The sequence below is a fragment of the Populus nigra genome, chromosome 7, assembly GCF_951802175.1.
Source record: "Populus nigra chromosome 7, ddPopNigr1.1, whole genome shotgun sequence".
Taxonomy (NCBI): Eukaryota; Viridiplantae; Streptophyta; class Magnoliopsida; order Malpighiales; family Salicaceae; genus Populus; species Populus nigra.
The window spans coordinates 1738315-1758314 of NC_084858.1; the positions used below are offsets into that span (position 1 = coordinate 1738315).

A 20000-nucleotide genomic window follows, 5' to 3' on the forward strand; every position below is an offset into this window, starting at 1 on the left:
CCCTTAAAAGAAATCATTTTTTGAATTTCTACTTAGGAACAGTTTTGTTTTTCAATTAAAAATATACAATAAAATAACATTTTCACTCTTAGAATAAAAAACAACTAACAGGAAAATGGAGCGCCTTTTCATTATTTTTAATATTATTGCAGAGTAAAAAGAACTTGATGTCAAATAATTTAACTCTTAGATTAAAGGTATTTTTGTCCACTCTTTTCTTTTTTGCTAATTTCTATAAAAAAAACTGGAAAAATGTTCAAATTTATATTCTTCCAGATAAAAAGAACTCATTTTGTTGTTGGTTTTTCTTTTAATTAATTGGTTGGGTGGGGTCATTTGAGTATTTTAATAATTAAAAAAAGGCTGACGTGTATTGCACAAGTGTCAGCTATTTTGTTGTCTTTAGACGACGCATGCAGTTGATTACAGAGGCAAAAAAAGCTATTCCGAGACGGCTTTAGGTTCATCTCAACATCTCCTTTTAGGATATGTGGCGCGTGCATTGATAAGAGGTCTGGTTTGTCACCAATAATTGTTTTTCTTTCCTCCCTCTTTCTTAGCGCCCTGCCACCTAATTTTTCAAGTCATCCCCTAAACTTATATTTCTTTTTCATGTAGTCCCTATTTTTTGGTTATATTTTTTTAAATAATTCATTGAATTATATTTTTCTTTTGATCTCATCCTTATTTAATTTTTTGCCTTGTCAAATTTGATCCTCATTCTTTTGATCGTTATTTTTTTGTTGTCTAAGATAATTTTTAGAGTTACTTTTTTTTTTCAATTTCACCTTCTGTAATTTTTTTCTTGATAGATTTTATTCTCATTCTTTTGATTATTTTTTTTCTTTGTAAAATTTTCAAAAGTGGTATTTTTTACCCGATTTAATTCTTCAATATTTATTTGGTTTGGATTTGAGCTTGGTTAAGCTTGTGTCTTATATTTCATGAGTTGCAAGTTTTGAAAATTAACCTAGTTTTATGAGGTTTGCCTAAGATTCTTTTTGTTTTTCTTATAATTTTTTTAAGCTAGCGTTTTTTTATTTCATCTTTCATTATTTATTTAATTGGAGATTGAGCTTTGTTTTTTTTTCATGCTCTATATAACTTTGGTTTTATCATTTTTTTTATTTAATTGAGTTACCTCATGTATTTTTATTTGTTATTCTTTGTTAAGTTTATTTTTTAAAATAAATTTTATTCTTCAATTAAATAGATTTGGTTTATTGAATATAGACAGATGTTCACTTCACTTCATTTTGTTTGATTTGTTTTTTCAGGATGTTTTTCTAGTGACCCAACAACCCGGGTCATAAGACTGAGATGACCTCGCAAAACGCAAAAACAAAAAAATCTCGAACAAGATTCTTAACCATCAAAAAATAAAAAAATAAAATAAATAGCAATCAAAATAATAAAGATCAAATATGGTATAAAAACAAATGAAAGAAAATAACGAGGGACTAAATAAAAAAACAAAAAAAACTAAGAAAAGGATAAGAAAAAAGAGAAATTAAAAAAAAATGAGGATTAAAATTGGATAAAAACACAAATGCAATAAAATATTGAGGGATAAAATTAAAAGAAAAAACAAATTAAGAAAAAAATAAAAAAGAGAAATTAAAAGAATGTGGACCAAATCTATATATAAAAAAGAAATGAAATAAAATATTGAGAACCAAAATTGAAAGAAAAAAATATCAAGAAAAGGATAAAAAACAACAATAAAAAATGAATACCTTATTTAATATAAAAATTAAACAAAATCAAATAAAAAAATGAAATTGATTTAAAATAAAAGAATCCTAAAGAAATAAATACCAATAAAAAAGAGGACCACGATTGAAAGACAAAATAAATAGAAGTACAATTTTGTTTTTTTGACTGACCTGACATGAATTTCAATAAGAGAAGAGAGAAAAAAAAGGAGAGAGAAAATAACTTAACCACCGTCGAATTTCTGAGAATTGAACAACACGCGCCACCCCAACAAATGTGCTTCCACTAGACGTTTTAAAAGATATGGTGGTTGGGAAATTTTGGTTGCCTTACGACGCCACGCGTTCTGCTAGGAGAGGATAATTTCCACTCACCGGCGCGTACATGACACTTGCCATCAATTTTTTATTATTATTTAAATTTATAAAAATACTAATTTGCCTGTAATCCTAACAAATTATAACAAAAAAAAGATAAAAAAAAATACTAAAATACCTATGGGCTTTGACTCATACTTTATTTTTTTTTTATCTTGAAAGACAATGAAGTAATTATACTATTTAAAAAAAATGATGTAAAAGCTTTATTAACCTTTTTTTTTTGTTTTTTGCATTTCAATAGTGTCTATGTAATTTAATCGTGAAAAAAATATAAACTTACTAAATTGTCCGGAATCAATTTGCAAATAATATTTATATTCCATGAAAAAAAACGATTTTATCCTCGCTAATAAGATAATTATTTTTCTGTAGAAAAAGGAAAAGAAGTTAAAAGACTACAAATCCCGGTGTTTTCCTTACCATCCACGGCGCACCACATTGCACAACCCTCCTCTTTTATTTTTTTTAATATAATAATGAATAATTAATTAATATAGAAAACAAAGCACGAATCATCCTAAGGTTGATTGTCTTGCTCTTATTTTGTCTGATACACTTTCGCCATCTGTTGCATCATCATCAAGACAGCAACAGCGAGACTGATGTTTGTCCGTCTTTAGTCCCTCCTCGAATCCCAGTCGAGACTTGTTTGACTTTTGTTCTAGTTTGTTGCAAGGAGAAGCCCCTCTTTTTTCTGAAATTGCCTTTTGGTCCTCATCTGGTTTGGTTTTCTCTAGGCTAGCGACGACCTTCTCCAACGATTTTTTCCCCATTTTTTTTTTATATATTCGATAATGATGACTGGAAGAGGTTCTAGTTACTGTACTTGAGCATGATCTGAATACTTCATCAAGTCCATAAATAGTTCTCATGGTATAAAACTCTATAAATTGATGCTACCATGGATATATTAACGTGTCAAAAAACCTATCTTGTGTTTTTTAGTTGTCTTTTTTTTTAGGGTTTGAATTTGACATGTACTGTATTACTTTAGGTTTTAATTTTGGAAATCTCATCATGGAAAATGAAAAGATTGAATCCGAAAAATGAGATGTGAAGCTTACTCTTCCTAAGTCATATGATTTGTTGACAAAAGTTCATTAAAATATGCCTTTGGTCATTTGATGTGATGTGATGATGATTTGTAACATGTTTAGCCTATAAAGTTTAGAATTATTTTTGAAAATTATTATTGTTTTTTAAAAAATTAACAAAATAACACGGTTTGAAAAAAATTAATTTGACAAATAACACAGTTAGTACATGTTGAAAAAAATTAATTTGACAAATAACATAGTTAGTACATGTTGCGATTGAAAAACATGATGTGTTCAGATGTTGTTTATATAAATAACAAAATGTTCAAAAGAATCGGCACAAATTATTATGAGAAGAGAAGAAAGAGATAAAAAGAAAGTAAGTAAGAAATAGAATTTAGAGGCATATTCAAACTCCAATTACAAAATAATCAATATCATTGAAAAGACCTTGACGAGATAAATCTAACAACACCAAGAAATGTCACCAATGGTAATTAGAGTGGGCTATACTATGTGTCCAAAGGCAAATGAGTAATTACAATGAGGAGCAAGAACAAAGAAAACAAAAAAATAATAAAGAAAAAGACCTCAAAGGCACACAAAAGCTCCGATTATGACACCAATGATATCATAGAAAAGATCTCGATGAGATGAACTCAATGACATCAAGAAATGTCATCAACGGTGACCAAAGTAAGTCACACATGACAAGTAACTCACTTTTCTTTAAAAAGAGAGTGTGACTCACTCTAGCCACCATTAGTTACTTTTTTTGGTGTTATTGGATTTATCTCGTAAATATCTTTTCGATGATACATTTGGTGTCATAACTGGAGCTTTGATGTACTTTTAGAGTCCTTTTCCTTTCTTTTTTCCTTTCTTTCTTCTCTCCTCATTGTAATTGTTCACTTGTCTTTTAACGAAGAGCGTGACTCACCTTAATCATTGTTGGTGACCTTCATTGATATCGTTAAATTTATCTCATCAAGATCTTTCTAATAATACCTGTAGTGTCGTACTCGGAGTTTTGGTGTGCATCTATGATATTTTCTTTCTTTCTCTCTCATCTCTTATTATTATAATTTGTGCAATCCATTTAATTTCTCCTTTTGAAATGCTGCATTTTACATCAACGACAACTTTAAATGTCATGTTTTCTAATTGTGACATAATAAAGTTGTGCTATTTTGTCAATTTTTTCTCAAAATGAATTATTTTGCCAATTGCTTTTAAAAACAATGTTAATAAGCAAATTAAAAAACCCAAAATTCAGAGTAAAGAAATATTTCTAGAAGCTCTACAAAATTTATAAATTATAAGAGGTAGGAGAAGGAGAAGTGTTAACTTTTTGAGAAAATTACATTAAATGGTACTCTTTCTTTCACATTTAAAATATTATACTCTACATATATACCACAAGCTACTTATAATTGTTGTTGATAAATTAAAAACTCTTTTATTCTAAAGAAAATTACCACAAGCTACCCAAAACAACCTCGAGATTGAACCAAACCCGAACACCTGAGCCACACCTCATGCCATTGGACAGAACAAAATAGAGGCGAAGGTTATGGAAATGTTTGGTTTTTAAATCATTTGAGGTGTAATCATTTTCTTACATCGTCAACTACAATATCTTAGCTAAAACCCTAACAACGTCATCAGCTCAGCCCCACTAAAAAGACAAAAGAAAGAAGGAAGGTGGGGTTTTACTTGTGATTTTTACTCGCTTACTTGTAATTGCATTTTGTTCTTATTCTTTTGCAGTCTCAAAAATTAATTAATCACAGTACTAATTTTGGTTAATATATGTAGCGACTAGCAAGCACGAAAGAAGAGGTCGAAACACTAGAGTCAAGTGCAGCCTGTAGGGAAATTGACGGCAATTAACGACATCCTTTACATTTTAACAACATAGAAATAATAATATACTAATATGTTTTAATTAACAATATAATAATTATCAAATGGGTACAGCCTGCAACATTTTTCTACCTTGGCTTGCCAACCGTTGAGAAATAGAGGAGAGCGCTAGCAAGAATCTTTCTTGTAAAAGAGTCAATGTTGATGATGACACTTGTCTTTTACGTTCTATAATATTTAAAATTAATTAATTATATTCTTACTGTAGTTTTAATTATAAAGAAGTAAACGTATAGCCTCTAATCCCTTTCAAATCAATGATATCATAATTAAGTTGAAGAATGGGTAGAAGAAGGATTCTTAACTTAATTTGTTCAAAACTTTCTTTAAATATTATTAAACTTAAGCCTTTTATTTCGAAAAGAGCTTGTTTTTCGTACCGGAAATTTGAATAATCTTCCTTAATTATAATTCATTTTCCTTACAAGATTTTTCTAACATTATCAAGCATAGAAAAATAAGAAAACTATTTGAGAAAAATATATCTTAATATATTACACTGACATTAAAAACCAATTAATCATAATCTTTAATTTATTTATATTCTTAAATATTTTCATCCATTTAAAATTAATGGTCAAACTTGTTGTACAAAATTATCAAGCCGCTGAATATATGTTGAATAGTTTATCATTACCGAAGCATACTAATCAAATTAGTTATCAATTTGTAGACTTGTATTCATCCAGGTTTAGATTATAAGCATACAATTTATATATCAAAGCAAACTTTTTATAATTTATTTAAATATATTTTTAAGCAAGGTCTATAAACGGAAAGAAATTTGATTCAAATTATCTTAGATATGAAGTATATGATGGTTATTATCTTTTTTATTATTTAATTAACCCTTTATCTAAAATCTCTCAAGACTATCAGAGTTTTTTACTTACCATAAACTTGGTGGGGACTCCTTTTTTTATTTTATCCCTTTTATATAAAGTTCGATGAGATGTTCTTTAAAGACTTTCACTTAAAAAAATATGTTATAAAATAATATAAATCATAATTTGAGATATTAACTAATAACTTAAGCATTTTTTTGAACTAGTTCTTTGACAAGTTATAACCCTATTGCTCATATAACCTTTATTTCTATTTGAATTCTTTTATTAACTAAAAACTATAAGAGATGATGTTTTTACTATACATCACCATACAAAACATTATTTATTGTAATAGTTTTTTTAATTACCTTTTATTTTTTTAATTCTAATTTCATCATTAAACATTTGGTTTTTTAAAGATTGGACTTCATGATTTATTGCGGTTTGCTTTTTATATGATTATCTCAGTTTCATAATCCATATAATGAGTTTGTCGGGTTAACTCATTTGACTCAGGTTTTTATTGTCTTTCTTTTTAATTGATATTTTTTTCTCAGTTTTATCATTCAACATCCTCAACATTGTATTGATTAGGAATTAGCTTTTGTCATTTATTTTGGTTTGTTTTCTAGAAGGTTATTATAGTTGCATGATTCAGGTAATGAGTTATACGAGTTAATCTATATAGTCTCACGTTATTTTATTGTGTTCATTTTTTAGATTGGTTTTTTTAAAACTTCACTATTCAACAATAGGTTTATTGAGATTTGAGCTTCATAATTGTTTTTATTTGCTTTCTATAGGGTTATCTTGATCTCATGACTCAAGTTATTGATTTAGCAGGTTAACCCGAGTTGTTTTTTTTTTTTAATTTTTTTCTTCAATTTCATCCTTCAAGTTGATTGAATCGGGCTTTGTAATTTATGTTAATTTATTTTATATGGGGTTATCATGATCTCATGACTCGGGCCGTGAATTTGAAAGGTTAACCTGGATTGACTCGGGTCTATCCAAGATGTTGTTGTTTGAATATCTTAAAAAAGAATGTCACCTTGAATTGTTTTTAGTTAAATTATATTTTTATCAGTCGTTCAGGTTACATTTGGACCCGTCAAGTTTATTGGATCATATCGGGTCGACTCCCACTCTACTTAAATTTTTTTCTACTAAGAAAATGTTGGCTTCATCTAGTTATTTCTTTTTACATTAATTTTTTTTTCTAATTTGCAATGCAGCGCAAAGCAATAATCTAGTATATCCTAAATTTGATTGCTATATTACTAGATTTGATGATTTTCCATTTAGTTTATCTAATGCTTGAACTTACTTTTTAGAATTTTATTTTAGTTATTAGTTTTTGTTGTTTTTGTGCTACTTTGATGGATTTTTTATGCTATAGTGAGATTTATTCAAGATTTAAGTAGTTTGGAGTTTAGATTGTTTAGGTGAAAAGTGAGTAGCAATAAAAATATTTTTCAAAGTAGAAGAGTTGTTGAGTGAATTGTTAATTAGAAAACAAGAGCAATTTGCATATTAAACCAAAAGTTCACGTTTTTGGTCTATATAATAGTACAGATTTTTTAATTGACTTGATATATATTTTGATTTTTTAATCTCATGGCTCAACTCCAATACATGATTATAAATCGATTACATCAAATTAATTATATGGGCGTGTTTATTTTTTTTAAAAGAGATAAATATTAATAGAAGATCAATAGATCTCAGACTATGGAATAATAAATTCCTTTTGTTTTATATAAGTATTTTAGTTTTTAAAAATGCATCACAAGAGGAGCTCAAAATATATCCTTGTATATGTAATGACAGCCAACTGAGTTTTTGTTGCAGTAATTACATTTTTTTTTAATGTCTTGCTAACCATTAAACTACTAATATTAATCCTCTAACCATATATAATTAACTTATGACTGTGGGTTTATGATCTTATCTAGGAAAAAAATAAACAAAATAAAAAGAAAATGTTGGTTATTAAAATGTCCAAAGGCTTCAAGAAATATTAATGAGTAGTTGACGATTTCAGGAAAAAAAAAAAAAGCTGTTTCACGCTGGCGATGACTACAATCAATTTCTTAATTAGATAAAACAATTGGGCAAATGGGACCCTTTGGTGTCGCTTCAAGAAATATATACGGAGATATATATATATATATCTTAATGATGTAAAACAGTTGTATGCAATTAAAAGTATTTATATTCATCCCTTTTGGTGTCGCTGGACAGAAATTTCAACATATAGATATATATTTCTGTCTTTCCGTAATCTTTTACATGCTTATCTTTCTTGCGGGCTTTGCCACACTAGTCTCTGTTTAATTGTATTTAATCATCTCAAAATCATCTGTGTTTATCTCCCCCTTATCACCATTTTAAAGAAAATTATAATTCCTAGAAGTCTGATGCTTCCAAGAAGCTTCAATCCCGTCCAGCTTCCTTTCAAGTTGAAAAACCATCTATTATCCTCAATTACCATCTTTAATATATATTATGTGACTCAAACGGTACGTGTCATTGTTTTTGTGGAATTTTAAGAGATAAAATTCCATATTAAGTTTGAAATTAAATAGGACCCTCTCCTCCGCATAAGAGAAAACTCCACTAGATTATTCTTGCTCTATAATAAAGAATTCAAGTTGCAAATATGACATTGGAAATCGTGATCAATATTTCTACTTTTACTCTTATTTTAACTTCTAAGACTTTTGTCTAATTATAATAACGAATCGATCAGCTTCATGTCCACTACTTCCTTTGAGAGGCATTGCTTCTTCTTTTTTCACCTGTCAAGAAATTAAGGCCAAGGAGTTCTTCTCCAAGGAGTTGTTGGAAGAAACTTCAACCCAAAATATTGCAGAGAAATTATATGACATTAAGATAGAGTTTGGTTCGTGTATATATATATATAAACAAACATCACCACTTTAAGAAGATTTTAGGAATCCAGCTTTAAAAAATGTCACCCCTTTATATATATATATATATATATAATAGTAAAAAGAGCACTTTTTTGGAAAAAGAAAGAAATATTAGAGCAGAACGTAATTAATTCCATCAAGGCACTGTCCTTTCAAAAGTGACAAAATCTAATCTTCAACAGATTTTCATCTCAAATTTTGAGTTGGAAGACTCCAAGCTCTCTATCATCAAATATATACTGTAGCTGTCCAGGTTAGTTTTCTTACATGGATAAAAACATCATCGTATATAGGTCGGCTTTGATTATTCCATCCTCTATTTGTGGATTTTCATGCGGCTGCCTAAATGACCCTATCTAGCCAGCTAGCATCAACAAAAACATATATATTGTTCACTAAAAACATGTAACGTTTATCTTTCTGGTATATCTTCTAAGAAAGCTTAGGAACACTGGGACTTTTAGAAGGATTTATATATTTTTATTTTTACTTTTTCATTTTTATGTCCTACAAAATCGAGAAGTGTCCCTCCAAACTGGTTTCTGGGCCACTAGTTTTCATCCATCCCTGTAAAGAAATGTTGCAGCTTACTATAGCAAACTCTGTGACATTTGGTTGCCTATTTTTGCATTCATGACGAACTGTGGCAATAGCTATAATGAGTCATCAAGTCAAAAGAATGGCATTGATGAGTCAGTTCCAAGAACCTGATCAGATAAATTGAATATCATGCTTGAATGGCCCAACAACATATAGGTTCAACTGTAAAAAATATTTTTTGAGTCAGCAAACCATTCTTTTTAAGGTAACTAATTAGTTACTATACTGAACTAGCTGGGATGGTTAACATAAAGATTACTGAAAAATATTAACTAGGGTGCATTGGCTACTTAATTATTTTCCACAAAGTCTTATGCATGCATGGTTCCATTAATTTACTAGCACCATGTTTAATACTGCAGTCTACAGGAAACACTAATAAGCACACATTAATTTCATTCCAGTGATAATTGAATTGAAAAAAAGGAGACAGTGTGTTCCTTATCAAAACTGCACAACACCTCTTCAAATAAATAATCCACAATAATATTATTGATAGAACTAAATGAGGTAACATTGGAACTTGTTTCAAAATCAGAGCATGTACAGGAATAAATGATATCATGAAGATCTAGAATGGTGTGTGTATAAGAAGAGTTTATTTATGTATGCATGTATGACTTGTTAACTAGCAAGTTGAAGCCAGGTAGTTATATTTATCTACCAATAATTAGTCTAGGGTTTGGAAAATGTCACAATCCAAAGGCCTGTAGCTATCAATTCATTTCCTGTTGAATTTCTAGTAATAAGACTTAGCTAGGATGCCTTTGAAAAATGTAGAGAGAGAGGGAGCTAGAGAGGAGGATGTTTTATTTAGGGTACCTAAATATTTCAAGATGGAAAGTTCTATTAGCCTTGCTTATATTTTAGAGCACTAGTTGGAAACTGGTTGAACTTGTCTATCATTTTGACTTGTGTGTATATGTTCGAAAAGAGGAGGACTAATATTTTTTTGTTTTACTTGTCTATACCCCACTCCAAGTCTATAATTAAAAGGCTCAACAGACCACCACCAGTTTTTGTAGGAATTGAGACCTATTGGAGTTCCTCACAGTGTAGAGAGGATATCCAAGACGAGATCTTGAGAGAGAGAGAGAGAGAGAGAGAGAGAGATGGGAAGGGCTCCTTGTTGTGACAAGGCAAATGTGAAGAAGGGGCCATGGTCACCAGAAGAAGACTCGAAGCTTAAAGAGTACATAGAGAAATATGGGACTGGTGGCAATTGGATTGCTCTACCTCAAAAAGCTGGTAAGATCACCACTAACAATTAGCTAGGATCAAACCATTTCCTCTTTCTCTCTCTTTCTAATGGTTGTTTTTACATGGTTTTTGATGATCAGGGCTTAAGAGATGTGGCAAGAGTTGTAGACTGAGATGGCTAAACTATCTGAGACCCAATCTTAAACATGGTGAATTCTCTGATGAGGAGGATAGGGTAATCTGCAGCCTATTTGCAAGCATTGGAAGCAGGTGCATTGATTTTCACTTTAAAGGACTTCTTGATCCTTATTTTGTGTCTTTCTCTTAATTTGATCCATAATTTCTACTCAAATCACACAATTTCTTTGCTTATATCTCTTAGTATATGTGTTTTTTGGTTTCTTTTCTTCTCCACAAGTATCATCTGTGAAATTATATATATTGAGGCAATTTATCTAAAAACAGCTCGGGAAGAAAAAGGTTGAAAGACAGAAAATTCTAGGTTGTTTTTCCTTTTAACTTAAGAAAACCATCCTGCACAGATAAAGAATCTGCCTATTTTTTGGATAATTTCTATGCATGCATGCCAAGTTAGGAGTCTACATCAATACCTACTTACAGCTGCTAAATGCGTACTTAGAGTTTTCGTTCTTATGCAACCTATTTTCCCTTAACATGCAAATTGCAGATGGTCAATAATAGCTGCTCAGCTACCAGGAAGGACAGACAATGATATTAAGAATTACTGGAACACCAAGCTCAAGAAGAAACTCATGGCCATGGCTCCTCAATCTCAAAGAAAACCCCCAACATTCCAATCTCCTCATCAAACTCCACCATTGCCATCTCATTCACTGCCATCCATGTATAAGGACTCTGGTGGTTCTTTCTCTTATTACTCCCAAAACAGATCTTTCTCTGGCTTTGAGCCCATTTCTCAAATTCCGTCTAGTCTTTTAAGCACCAACAGTGTTTCTCTAGCCACGAACTCTTTACTTTTCCAAACCGCCCAAGAGGGCTTGTTCAGTCCCATGCAATACTATCATCCAGTGAAAGATAATTACATGTTGTTTGGTAGTGAAGCAAGTTGCAGTTCTAATTCTGATGGGAGTTGCAGCCTGATAAGCTATGGAAGAGAGATCAAACAAGAAGACATGGGATTTCACAGCTTGATGTCGTCAAATGGGTATGGAGATCAGAACCAGAAGGTCATGCTTGGTAATGGTAACAATGGAGTTGAAATTTTGAACCAATGGGTAGAGAAGCCAAATGGGAATATTGGAGAAACCCCATCAGACTATGATTTCATTGAGGACGTTAAGCAACAGGTTAGCAGTAGCGGTAATCATAACGATGTTAATGGGAGTAATAACAATAACAATGACAACCTGCTCATTGATGAAAACAAGACGCCGGAGACGGTCATGTACCACTACTACTACTGAATGAAATGATATATATGGACTGACTGTAAGTAAAATCAAGAAAGATTTGACGGGGTAAGGTGGAGAGATTTCAGACAAGACTTCGAATTCCTGGGGGATTGTGTTGTTTTATCTGATGAAATATATGAAACATTTCTTCTTTTGACAGTACATGGGTTTGTAAAGACCTCTCTTTTCTTTCCTCCTTCTGTGCATTCTTTTTTTGGGATAGGTGATAGATCTAGGTACAGATGATGTAGTTATGTGTATGTACGGTCCTCACTCCCTTGCAACCACCCCCCCCCCCCCCCCAAAAAAAAATAACGATAAAGACTTGTAAAAACCAGGAAAAAAAAACTAGAATTTGATGCGCAAGTGTAAGTAGTGCGACAGCTTTTGTGATTACAGGATAAAAAAATAGATTTTACGAAAGTATAAAGCTACTAGTTATAGATTTTTTTAATATGATCCATTACACAATTATGAATATTAACTAGACGGGATTGAACAGACCCTGAACCAACCATGCATCATTCTTCTCCCTTCTTAAAGCTTTTTACATTCCTACTTCAAAGAATATTGAGAGAGTTCTTGAGCGTCCTCTAGTTTTGATTTACATCTAGGGTGACCATCATGCTATGTATAATACACACGCGCTTCATGAATAGGTTATTCTGTCCATCAAATTGGATTTTCATTGATGCTGTATGAAGGGATAATTGTGGCCAACATAGATTATGAGAGGAAATTGTGTGGGATGTAAATAGAAAAGATTTGGCTAACTCATTCCAATTATTCTCAACTTAGATTGTTCGCTTCTTTGGCAGGGACTTTGATTGAAGAGCCCAGAGTCTTGTAGTATATAAAAAAAGCTAGCTAGCTAGGTCTGACTGAAGGTGGGAACTGGCCTACTATAGTTTTTTAAGACAGGAGAGATGATGGTGGAAATTTTGGATTTTTGTGGAGGCATAAGCTTTTAAAAATGGAGTAATAAATTATCAAAATCTCAGTCTCCCTTAACACAATCCCCATTATTTATTATACAAGCAGTATCCTTTATTTATCTTCCCATGGTCCCGTCTCTTTATTTTATACAAATACATTTAATTTGCATCGACAAATAACATTTATTTTCAATATGTTCATAGGTACATATAATAATATGTGTATTATTATTTTTTATTTAATTTAATAGAAAATCTGACAAATTTTAGACTACAAGTTGAACAAACGTCTCTATGTCATTTTAATGTTTCCTGTAGACCCCGGCTTTTACATGAACAAAAGTTAAGCACACCCGCAATGCTCATATGTATTACGTACAGCTTGTTAGAGTTGAAGGAAAGCATTCTGACAATTGAACGTCCTTAATATTCTAATGCATATAGCAGAGGTGCCAAGATTTGGACCTAGTGGTTTTAGAATATATATATATATATATATATATATATATATATATATATATATATATATATATATATATATTATTGTGGAATAGTTGTTGAGAGTTTCTTATAGAATATGTTCGAGCTCTTGTTGTATATATATTTATATTTTGAGGAATAGTTGTTGAGAGTTTCCTGTAGGGTATGTTCTGGCGTTGTTCCATAGAATACGATCATAATAGGAAGCATGGAATAAAGATTTTGTATATTAAAGAACTTGAAAGGAAAAGTAGAAAAAGCAGCAAATTGCTCCTTATTACTTGAGATGATAATTTATAAGAATCTTTACTTGAGTAGTGACAAAAACTAAAAACACGAAAGAATGTATATTTCATTCAATGTTACAATGATCATATATACATGATATATATATACATGGATAGACCTAAGAAGCCGTACATTAAATGGTGAATATCTTATGCCTATAAAAGTAGGATTACAAGATATTGAAAGATATTGAGATCAACTTAAAATATCTTATCAAAAAATATTCTATAAATTGTGAGAAATTAAATCTCAACACTCCCTTTCAAGTTGGAGCATGAATATCGAGAAGGTTCAACTTGCTCATTAATTTCTTAAAAATGTTTCCTTGTATGACCTAAATCTTATAACAATTTGACCTGCTTGGATCTTTTCTCTCACAACATGGCAATCAATTTCAATATACTTTATATGCTCATGATATTTATGATTTGAAGCAATATGGAGTGATGCTTGATTATCGCAGAATAATATAACTGGTTTCAAACAAATATACAGATATTTAAACAAGTATTTAAGTCAGGTAAGTTTACATGTTGCAGTAGTCATGGACCTGCACTCAGCTTCAATGTATGACCTAAATTTTTTTTTTGTTTTCTTGTCTTAATTAGAGTCTCTAAGAAATATACAATAACTTAATGTAGATCATCGTGTCATAAGATAATTTGCCCAATTTGCATCACAATAACCTTTTAGTTATAGAGAGCTGTTGGAAGAAAATAATAAACCAAATCCTGAATTGTTCTTTAAATATCTCACAACATGAAGAGTAACATCCCAATGAGGTTTCCTTAGTGCATGCATAAATTGACTTAAGATGGTCACAAAATACATGATATATGATCTAGTAATTGTAAGATAGATTAATCATCCCACTAATATTCTGTAACGTAAAACATCATTCAATAATTGACCTTGATTATTTGTAAGCCTTAGATTTTGTTCCATGGGAAAGTCAACAGGTTGAGCTCCAAGAAATCCAACATCATCAAGAATTTCCAATGTGTATTTTGGCTGAGATATGATAATCTCGACTTTTGATCTTGCCACTTCTAGACCGAGAAAATACTGGAGATTACCAAGCTTTTTTATATGAAACTATTTTTGAAGAAAAAGCTCGAGATCTTGAATAGCTTTGTCCTTGTTTCCAGTAATTTTCATATAATCCATGTAAATAAGAACCATGGTTAGACTAAAGCTTTTTTCTTGCATAAAAAGAGAGTGGTCTCAGTGTGACTAAGAGAAATTAGTCATTTTAAAGGCTATTGAGAACTTAAAGAACCAATTTCTAGACGCTTGTTTGAGTCCATAAAAGGACTTGTGAAATTGACATACAAATTTATCTCCCTGTTAATAAAGTCCTAGTGGTGGAATCATGTACACTTCTTCATGCCAGTCACCATAAAGGAAAGCATTATTGACATTCATTTGATTAAAAAAGGGGTCCATTTTAAACAGTTTTCAAGGTAAGAAGACAAACAAACTGTGGTTAACTTAGCAACTAGAGCAAAAGTCTTATGATAGTTCAAGCCTTCTTTTTTAGTGAATCCCTTTGCTACAAGACGTGCTTTGTATTATTCCACTAAGCCATCTGATTTATACTTGATTAAAAAAAACCCATTTGTTGCCTAAAAAACGATAATTGAGAGAAACTTAATGGAACCAGGGACCATGTATTTTATTTTTCAAGAGTGGTGAGCTTAGTTTTCATTGCTACATGTCACTTTGGATCATGTAATGTCTGTCCATATATTGTAGGTTCAAGAGTGCTAGAAATTATGTTAAGAAATAATTAATAAGAAGGAGATAATAACTGATATGAGATAAAGTTGGATAACTAATATTTGGTACTTGATCGAGAAGAGGATGACTTGCTCATGGTTGTTGAGTAAAATGACATACCAACCTAGCCACAATAAAAGTCACGAAGAAGATCAGAGGGTTGTTAAGGTTGATCGTTGTAATGAAGAATAGAAGCATATGTGTTTAAGATAGGAGAATGAAAAGTTAATGAAGAGAGAATGTGTGTTGAGTTTGATGATGATGGTAAGAAATCACGAGAAGAGGGAGATGAAAGAGAATTAGGTGTCTTTAGTGATGAGTGAGAGGTAGATGATGGAATTGGAATAACATTGATGTCAAGAGATATAGTTAGTAGAGAGGTTGAAGGTGAAAAATTCGATATAGTGAAAGTGGAAAAAAATGTATTTTCATGGAAAACAACATCACAGTTAGTGAAGAACTGTCAAGTGGTAAGATCATAAACTCGGTAGGCTTTTTGGCTCGAAGGATATCCAACAAAAATGCATTGATAAGCTCTTGGTGAACATTTGGTCAAAGGCTACAAGTTGGTGGCATAATAGAGAAAGCTAAAAGAACGTAGATGTGTATATGTGGGAGGTTTGCCAAATAAAAGTTTATATGGCGATTTATGGTTCAAAACGGGGGTGAGAAGTCGATTTATAAGATAAGTGGCAGTGAGTAAATTTTCACCCCAGAATTTCAATGGTAAATTGGTTTTGAATCTCAAGGTATGACCAATGTTGAGAAGGTATTTATGTTTTTGTTCAACAATACCATTTTGTTAAGGTGTGCATGGACATGAACTTTGAAACATGATGCCAAGAGTAGAGAGAAATGGCTTTAAAGAGATGAATTCCACACCATTATCACTCTGTATAGTTTTGACTTGATAGTTAAATTGAGTGTTAACAAAAGTGATGAGCATTATTAACAAGCCTTATGTTTCATATTTGAATTTCATTAGAGAAATCCAGGTAAAATGGGTGTAGTCATCCATAATAGTTAAAAAATAATGTGCATTAGAGTGTTTCAATTTTATATGGACCCCAAATATTACAGTGTATAGGATCGAAAGAATAAATACTTTAAATATAACTTATAGAAAAAGATAACTTTGTTTGTTTTACCAAAGAACAAACATCACATGAATGTTAAAAATCATAAACAAAATATAAAATTAGTTTTTACAGAAACTGAGAAGGCAATTTAAATGGATGTTTCAGTATGTTATGTCAAATAGCTTCTAATGGGAATGAGACTCGATAAGAGATTGGTAAAAATGGATGCAACTCTGATTGTGGCATAAGATAGTGTCATCCTGTATTTTGCTTCCCCGGGCCAATTAGATTCTAGAGCATATGGAAAAAATAAGATTGTGTAATTGTAGCCGTCAAGTGTAAAGATAATGTATCGTGTAAAAAGCTTATCTAGAAAAAAAAATAGCTTGGTTTTTTTTTATTGTTGTTTTTTTTATACAAGTGTTCCTCAATTTCTTTTTAAAATGCTACTAACATTAATCATTTATATAGTTCAAGTTGACTTGATTACTATCCAATAATTTCAATTATGTTGCAATGTGTTATTACTAGGTATTCTTCCATCAGTTTACAAGTTATTTTTTTAAATTGATTTAAAAATTCACCTATATTATTATTATAATTATTATTGATGTTTTATTTTTATTTTTTTAAGAGTACATTTAGATTTTGTTTGCAAGATTTAAGAGAAATAATTTTAGATTTTGAGTTATAATTCGAAAATGATTTTTTGAAGATAATTTATGAAAAAATAAGTTCAATTCTAAGTATTGTTTATTGAGAAATAATTTAAAGACATTTTAAAAAATAAAAGTTAAAATCTACAAATTAAAAGTTAAAAAAAATTACTTAAAGAAAAAATGTATACAATTGAATTAAAGATTTATTTTGAACCAACATATTTATAACCCATACTTGAAATTAAAATTAAAAAATTAACTCTTTAAAAAATAAAAGTTAAAATCTACAAATTAAAAGTTAAAAAAAAATTTACTTAAAGAAAAAATGTATACAATTTCTTAACAACTTTTGATTTGAATTAAAGATTTATTTTGAACCAACATATTTATAACCCATACTTAAAATTAAAATTAAAAAATTAACTTAAATCAATTATTAAAATCCATACCAAAATGTCGTGCACAAACCAAAAGATTTGGTTTTGCAAATTTTATGGCACAAAACCGTAGAATGACAAGAAATCCCCATCGGGCAGTACTCCCAACCAGGCCCATATTAGCATCTCCTAAAGATCTTATAGGCTGGTCACCACATTGCCCTAGGTGCAGGTTAAACTATATTTTTTTATATTAGAATATTAAAATTATAAAGAAAAACACTTTTTCATAATATTAGTTTATTAACTTAATGTTTATTTCAGATAAAACTATTTGAAAGTTAGAAACAAAATGTCAAACATAAAAAAATGAAAGAAAATCTAAAATACTAAAAAAAAAACCTGTCTCTCCTATGAATTATTAATTAAACTACCATGATTTTCTATAATCAAATAATTTTTCCATGTTTGATTGTTAGAAAGCAGTTGGCCATGCCCCGGAGATCTTATTTTTTTCTAGAATGCCTTTTCTAGTGAAGTGTAAGGTCAAAAGGTGTGTCACCTACTGACAATTCTGTCACATTGAGAAATTTACTAATTATAAACAATCAGTTTTTCTTTCTCTTCTTATTTTAAGAATGTGATTTCATGTCAACACATATAGTATTAACTATTTTTTATTATTATTAATATAGATGTCGGGATCAGCTTGCTCATACCTTAACTAATTTCACGAGCCCTGAAGTTAACGATTATTTAAACCTCCAATCACATAACTCGAACCTGAGATCACAGAAGAAGCAAACCCTTTAATTTCAATTTCTTACCACTGAATCACCTGCTAGATGGTTAATAACGAAGAATTAATTATTTATTAGCAACTATTTTTTCATATATAAAACAGTTGTACAAAGAATTAATTGTATATTCAATAATAAATATTATATCTTCTAAGAGAGTTAGTAACGAAATTCAAATTTAAAACTCTGAAATAAGTATTTTATGCTCACCACTGGAGCCATAGTTTTTAACCAAGGCCTTTAAGCACTGTTATAAATTTTGGAAGCTTGCGCAAAGAACTGTAGCGTAGAGTTTATTTTTTCCAGGAGAGCGAGGAATTATGTGCATCCAGCAATGAGGCCTTTTCTATCTTTTGATACGAACACTTGCGTGTGAACCTCAAAAGTCATAATTGGTACTTTGGTTGACTATTGTTTGTGACCACAAGTAACCACTTAATCATATGGGACAAACAACAAATTAGATTAGTTTCTAGAGAAATATTATACCATCAAAGATGATCAATAATAATAAAACAAACTCGAATTAGTTGTAATGTATTCACTTAGCATAAACATAGTGATAAAAACAAACACAGAGTGTACTTGTTTTAAAAATCATGTTATAGAATGATCTAGTAGATGATCTAGTGGTAAGAACTTAATATCAAGAAGTTTGCTCCTCGTGTGGTTGTTAATATGATGGTCACTAGAGATTTATATGGTTGTTAACTTCAGGACCCGTAGAATTAGTTGAGGCTCTTGCAAGCTGGTTCGAACACCCAAGTTAATAAAAAAATCGCATTATAGATTAAACAGTTTGACTCGTCAATAATAAAAAAATACTCATAACAAAGTTAAATTTTTTTAAGAAAAATAAAATGACATTTGAAGTAAAATCTGACTTGAATTAGATAATAGATTAACAAATCATTTAATTAACTTGATAGGCTTATGTTATTCAAAGTAAGCAATTCTTATTTTGACAATGGACAAAATACAATCCAGAGATGTGAAATTGGAGGATAAAAGGTAGGTTGGACTTTAGGAATAAGAAGTATCCTAATTTGACTAATTGTATCTTTTTGTTCTCGGATCTTTCTACAAGTGTGGTTGATTACACTTAGATTATGTTTGTTTCTATGTTGTTTTTGAAAAAATTAAAATTTTTATTTTTTTTGTTTTAAATTAGGTTTTTATATTTTTAAATTATTTTGATGCTCTGATATAAAAAATAATTAAAAAAACAAAAATAATATTTTTTTTATATATTTTTAAATATAAAACATTTTAAAAAAACAACCGAAACCACACTCTCAGATACCCCTGTAAGTAGCCAAGGGCCAGGGCATACAAAGTCCTGAAGAGAATTGTTGGAAGAGGGTAACGTAAATGGAAAGAAGGACTCCTCCTGCCATCATTGAAAATCATTGTAAAGGGCTCGTACTATTCCCACATGGAGATGGCTTCACAAATCTCAGCCGCACCAGGAAATAGCAAACACAGTTTATTCTTCGTCTGCCAAACTTTGAAGCCTAAGATTTGAGAATGGTCACACCTTTCATGATT

General features: G+C 30.4%; 1 protein-coding gene across 1 annotated transcript; it reads left to right on the forward strand.

Moving 5' to 3' along the window:
* Window positions 1–10455: 10455 nt before the first annotated feature.
* On the forward strand, window positions 10456–12217 carry LOC133698159 (transcription factor RAX2-like). The gene is made up of 3 exons (XM_062121003.1): window positions 10456–10670; window positions 10763–10892; window positions 11311–12217. The coding sequence occupies exons 1-3, from the start codon at window positions 10535–10537 to the stop codon at window positions 12065–12067; spliced, it is 1023 nt and encodes a 340-aa protein (XP_061976987.1). The 5' UTR covers window positions 10456–10534; the 3' UTR covers window positions 12068–12217.
* Window positions 12218–20000: the final 7783 nt, after the last annotated feature.